Genomic DNA, 5332 nt, shown 5'->3' with positions numbered 1-5332 from the left:
GCTCCCAGGGCAGATCTCCACTCCCCAGGCACAGGACGATGTCTCGGTGCTGCTCTTTAGCAAACTCCGAAGGGGACAGAGCCAGCCCAGGCTCTCTCTGCTCTCACATTTTTCCACCTAACCGCTGAATTTCCCTTCCCCCTAAGGGTGTTCCTGCAGCCTGGGACTGATTTACCCCAATAAACCCTGCACGATGCCGCCCATCACCTTCCAGGACCTGCCCCTCAACATCTATATGGTCATTTTCGGCACCGGCATCTTCATCTTCGTGCTCAGCCTCATCTTCTGCTGCTACTTCATCAGGTGAGCCGGGGGCTCGGTGTCCCTGGCCATTCCCAGATCCTGTTTTGTCCCAGAAAACGGGGCCAAACCCCGTCCCGGCGCCCTGAGCAGGGCAGGAAGCGCAGGAAGGGGCTCCTGTTTTCCAGGGAACGTGCGAGGGCCGCGTTGTGCGGGGCAGGGAAGGAAGGATGTGCCTTTCCCTGCTCTCCCTGCTATTTTTAACCCCAAAAGCCGAGGCTGCAGCTGCTGCCCCCCGCATCCCACAGGCGTTTTTGGGAGCGCGTTTTGGGGCCGGGGCTGGAGGAGAGGCCGCGGTTCTGTGCCGGCCGCTTTTCCCCGGCCCGGGTCACGCCGGGGCGCTGGGAATTCAGCCCGAATTCGGGAGCCACAATCCCTGCCCTACGAACGACTCCCGAAGGCGAACACATCGCCGCAGCCTCCCCGGCCACGGCAGCTCGGGATGCTCCGGCACAAGCGGAGCCCGGGAGCCGCCGATCCCAAACCCCGGGCGGGAGGGGCGCGTTCCCCGGGGTTTCAGGCGCTTCCCGAGGGGTTTTGGCTGCCGAACTGACGGTGCCTTTCTCACCCTCCCCAGCAAACTGCGGCACCAGGCGCAGAGCGAGCGCTTCGGCTACAAGGAGGTAAAGCCGGGGGTGCTTTGGGGTGAGCGGGGACACAGCGGGGACACAGCGGGGACCGAAACCGCTCGTTCCAAGGCGCTGGGACGGGACAGCCTGCCCGGAGCCCATCGCGCCCCGCCCGGAGCCCCCCACGCTCCACCCGGCCCTGCCCGGCTCCCTTCAGCCCCTCCCGGGCCTCGAGGTCCTGGTGGGAAATCCTCCCCTCCTTCTCTCCTTCAGGTGGTTTTGAAAGGCGACGCCCGCAGGCTGAACGTCCACGGGGTGAGCGGGACCGGCCCGGGCTGGGGATGGAGCTGGGATTAACCGGGATAACCCTCGGGCACATCCCTGGGATTAACCGGGATAACCCTCGGGCACATTCCTGGGATTAACCGGGATAACCCTCGGGCACATTCCCCGGGATTAACCGGGATAACCCTCGGGCACATTCCCCGGGATTAACCGGGATAACCCTCGGGACATCCCTGGGATTAACCAGGATAACCCTCAGGACATCCCTGGGATTAACCGGGATAACCCTCGGGCACATTCCCTGGGATTAACCGGGATAACCCTCAGGACATCCCTGGGATTAACCAGGATAACCCTCGGGCACATCCCTGGGATTAACCGGGATAACCCTCGGGCACATCCCAGGGATTAACCGGGATAACCCTCATGGAAATTTCCCTGTGCTCAGGAGCAGGCCGGGACAGGCTGGGGATGCGATGTGGGGATGGCTGGGCTGGGATCAGGAGGGAATCCCTCTCCCTGCGGGAGGTTTGGGAACCGTTTCCAGCCGGGATTTCCCGAGCCGTTTCCAGCCGGGATTTCCCAAGCTGTGCCATTTCTGGCGGTTCCCCACGTTCACAGCCGCCCTCAGGCTCCGTCTCACCTCCCACAGCAGGCCTGTGCCGTCTGCCTGGAGGATTTTGGGCTGCAGGAGGAGCTGGGGGTGCTGCCGTGCCAGCACGCCTTCCACAGAAGGTGAGTGTGGCTGGCAGAGCGGGCCGGGAGCGTGGAATTCCCAGCGGGAATGGCCATTCCCGTGTTCCTGCCCGCAGGTGCCTGCTGAAGTGGCTGGAGGTGCGCTGTGTGTGCCCCATGTGCAACAAACCCGCGGCCGAGCCCCGGGCCGGCATCGGGACCCTCCTGGATGAGCTGGTGTGATCCAGCAGGATCCATTGTGAACCAGAAGGGTCCATTGTGAACCAGAGGGATCCACCACGATCCAGCGGGATCAATTGTGATCCAGAGGGATCCATCATGATCCACCGCGATCCAGTGGGATCCACGGCAATCCAGCGAGATCCAGCTGGATCCACAACAACCCAGTGGGATCCATCGTGATACAGCGGGATCCTGCGGGATCCATCGTGGTCCTGCAGGATCCACTGCAATCCACTGCAATCCACCATGATCCAGCAGGATCCGTGACGATCCACCGCAATCCACTGTGATCCAACGTGATCCATCATGATCCACGACAACCCAGCAGGATCCATCGTGATCCACCGTGATCCATCATGATCCATCGCGATCCAGCTGGATCCACAGTGATCCGGCAAGATCCAGCAGGATCCACAACAACCCAGCAGGATCCATTGCGATCCAGCAGTATCCTGAAGGATCCATCACGATCCAGTGGGATCCATCATGGTCCTGCAGGCTTCACCACAATCCACTGCGATCCAGCGGGATCCATCATGATCCAGCGGGATCCACGGCGATCCAGTGGGATCCACGGAGATTCAGCGGGATCCACAGCAATCAATCGCGGTCCTGTGGGATCCATTATGGTCCTGCAGGATCCACCACAATCCAGTGGGATCCAGTGGGATCCAGTGGGATCCAGTGGGATCCAGCGGGATCCACCGTGGGACCGCCGGCATCACCCACCCCTCTGCAAGGATCCTGGGTTTCCCAGCTGGGATTTTTATCCTGAAGGCCGTGCCTTGGTTTGGGGTTGTGCTCCCCACGGAGCCAGGACAGGCTGGAGTTCCCTGTGGGAAGCTGAGCCCCAGGGTGGGGGTCCCTTCCCCCAGCCCCCCTTTGCTGCACAGAGCTCTCTCTGGAGCTGAGCCCCTCAGGATCCCCATGGGGCAGAGTCATTGCACGGCTTTGTGTGAAAAAAGGATTAAATGGATGGGTTTCAGTCGGTCTGAGCTGTGGCTGCTGCAGGGGCGGCTCAGGGGGGACACAGTAAAGTGCAGGGAGCCCCAGTAAAGCTCAGGGGGCCCCAGTAAAGCCCAGGGGGGCCTGGTAAAGCCCAGGGGAACCCCAATGAAGTCCAGGGGGGCCCCAGTAAAGTCCAGGGGGACCCAATAAAGCCCAGGGAACCCCCAATGAAGTCCAAAGGGGCCCCAATAAAGTCCAAAGGGGCCCCAATAAAATCCAGGGGCGGCCCAAAAAAGCCTAGGGGGACCCCAGTAAAGCCCAGGGGGCCCCAGTAAAGCCCAGGGAGGCCCCAGTAAAGCCCAGGGAGGCCCCAATGAAATCCAAAGGGGCCCTGATAAAGTCCAAGGGGGCCCCAATAAAATCCAGGGGGGGCCCAATAAAGCCTAGGGGGACCCCAGTAAAGCCCAGGGGGCCCCAGTAAAGCCCAGGGGGCTCCAGTAAAGCCCAGGGGGGATGCTGAGCCCCCCAGGTACCCGAGGAGGGGACACTGCTGGCCGTGACCCCTTTCTGTGGTGACAAAGTGCCCAAAATAGCATCGAGCTGCTGCCCCCCAGTGCCAGGACCCCCCCCCAAGCTGTGCCCAGCTCAGGGTGGAAGCCCCCAATCTCCCCGTTTTCCCTCATTTTTGACACGTCTGAGAGAGGATGACGACAGCAGTGACGTCACTGACTCCCCCAGCCCTAAGGCACCCCAAGAACTGTGCCCACATCCAGTCAGACCCACAATGTCCCCGATTTCCCCAATTTTTCACGCACCCGAGGGATGATGACATCGGCAGTGACACCGCTGACCCCTCCAGGGCCCATCCCCCAAGCTGTTCCCCCAGCAGGGTGGGGCCCCTGATTTGCCCATTCCCAGTGATTTTTGACACATGCCAGAGAACGTGACGTCAGCAGTGACGTCACAGAGAGTCCCGGAGCTACACACAACCCCTGAAATTGCTCATTTCCACTAATTATCGACACGGGAAGGAGATGACGTGGCAGTGATGTCACACGCACCACCCACGCCGAGGGGATGACGTTAGCAACGACACCACACAGCCCATAACATACGAATTGAATTGAAAAGAAGTGACGTAAAGTGATATCACCCAATCGCCTTTCACACCGAGGGGATGACGTCAGCAGTGACAGAAACGCCCGTAAGCATTGCAGGCTATTTTTAGACGCTGAACAGATAATAGTGACGTCATGGTGACGTCAGGACCCCCCGGCGGTCAGATGGGACTGTGCCATGTCGTAACGCAGGGCGCACACGTCACGCAGCCGCGTGCCACTCCCATTCATCATATTTATGAACCGGAAGGATCAGTGCAGCCATTCCCGCGCCCGGCTCTAGCGCCGCGCTACTGCTCTGCCGGTCACGGCGACATCGCTGTCCCCACCAGCGCCCCCAGCCCTTTGTTTTATCCCCTCTGAGCCGTTCCTCCCGTGCCTTCCGTGCCCCGGTTCCCGGTCTCTCCACCCCGCACGGCGGCTCTGTCCCGCACCGCGCTCGTTAATTAGGGATGCTAATTTATTCACACAAAACCACGCCCCCTGCCGCCGCCATCGGCTTTACGGCAATCGGTGCGGGGGTTTTGCGACAGTTGGCGCGCGTGGTGCGGTTGGCGGCGGCGTGGGGCCGGCGCTGTTCGGGGGTCTCTGAGGGGGTCTTGGGGATCTCTGAGGTGTCCGGGTGTCTCTGAGGGGGTCCCGGGGCTGTTCGGGGGTCTCTGAGGTGTCCGGGGACATCTGAGGGGGTCCCGGGGGTGCTCCGGGGTCTCTGAGGTGTCCTGGGGGTCTCTGAGGGGGTCTCTGAGGCGTCGTGAGGGTGCCTGAGGTGTCGCGGAGGTGCTCGGGGGTTTCTGAGGGGGTCTCTGAGGCGGTCTCTGAGGTGTTGTCCGGGGGTCTCTGAGGGGGTCCCGGGGGTCTCTCGGGGGTTTCTGAGGGGGTCTCGGGGCTGCTCGGGGGTCTCTGAGGTGTCCGGGGGTCTCTGAGGGGGTCCCGGGGCTGCTCGGGGGTCTCTGAGGTGCTCGGGGGGTCTCTGAGGGGGTCCCGGGGGTGTCCCGCGGCTCCCCGCTCGCAGCCATGTGTCCGTAGCGGGGTTCCAGGCCGGGGAGGTCCGGCCGGGGCCGGTGTCGGGCCATGGCCGGGAGCAGCCCGAGCCCCGAGCGGGCTCCCGGGGCAGTCCCGGCGGAGCAGGCGCTGCTGCTGGCGCTGTCGGAGCGGCCCGCAGCGCTCCGGGAGCTGGGCGCGCTGCTGCGGCCG

The 5332-nt window shown here is 62.7% G+C and overlaps 2 protein-coding genes and 1 non-coding gene across 4 annotated transcripts in view; 2 read left to right on the top strand and 1 right to left on the bottom strand.

The window, feature by feature from the left end:
• The first annotated feature begins 22 nt into the window (after positions 1-22).
• Positions 23-3057, top strand: RNF122 (ring finger protein 122). 2 transcript variants are annotated; one of them, XM_015648794.3, is made up of 5 exons: positions 23-303; positions 878-923; positions 1143-1184; positions 1807-1889; positions 1967-3057. In XM_015648794.3, exons 1-5 carry the CDS (start codon positions 194-196, stop codon positions 2070-2072), a joined length of 387 nt encoding a protein of 128 aa, XP_015504280.1. In that variant the 5' UTR covers positions 23-193; the 3' UTR covers positions 2073-3057. The 2 variants fall into 2 exon arrangements, with proteins under 2 accessions (XP_015504280.1, XP_015504282.1); XM_015648796.3 differs by having other exon boundaries at positions 173-303; positions 1810-1889.
• Positions 3058-4297: 1240 nt separating this feature from the next.
• Positions 4298-4391, bottom strand: LOC117245421. Its single transcript, XR_004500104.1, has one exon. It is a non-coding gene; the product is annotated as a small nucleolar RNA U13 (small nucleolar RNA).
• Positions 4392-5209: 818 nt separating this feature from the next.
• Positions 5210-5332, top strand: part of TTI2 (TELO2 interacting protein 2) — a 3511-nt gene continuing 3388 nt past the window's right edge. Inside the window, exon 1 of the mRNA XM_015648659.1 lies at positions 5210-5328. Within this exon, the coding sequence (XP_015504145.1) occupies positions 5210-5328 (119 nt within the window). The remainder of the gene's footprint in view (positions 5329-5332) is intronic.

Source organism: Parus major, chromosome 22 (genome assembly GCF_001522545.3).
Source record: "Parus major isolate Abel chromosome 22, Parus_major1.1, whole genome shotgun sequence".
Taxonomy (NCBI): domain Eukaryota; kingdom Metazoa; phylum Chordata; class Aves; order Passeriformes; family Paridae; genus Parus; species Parus major.
Note: the sequence above shows the minus strand (reverse complement) of the source record. Positions and strands in the feature narration are given on the sequence as shown.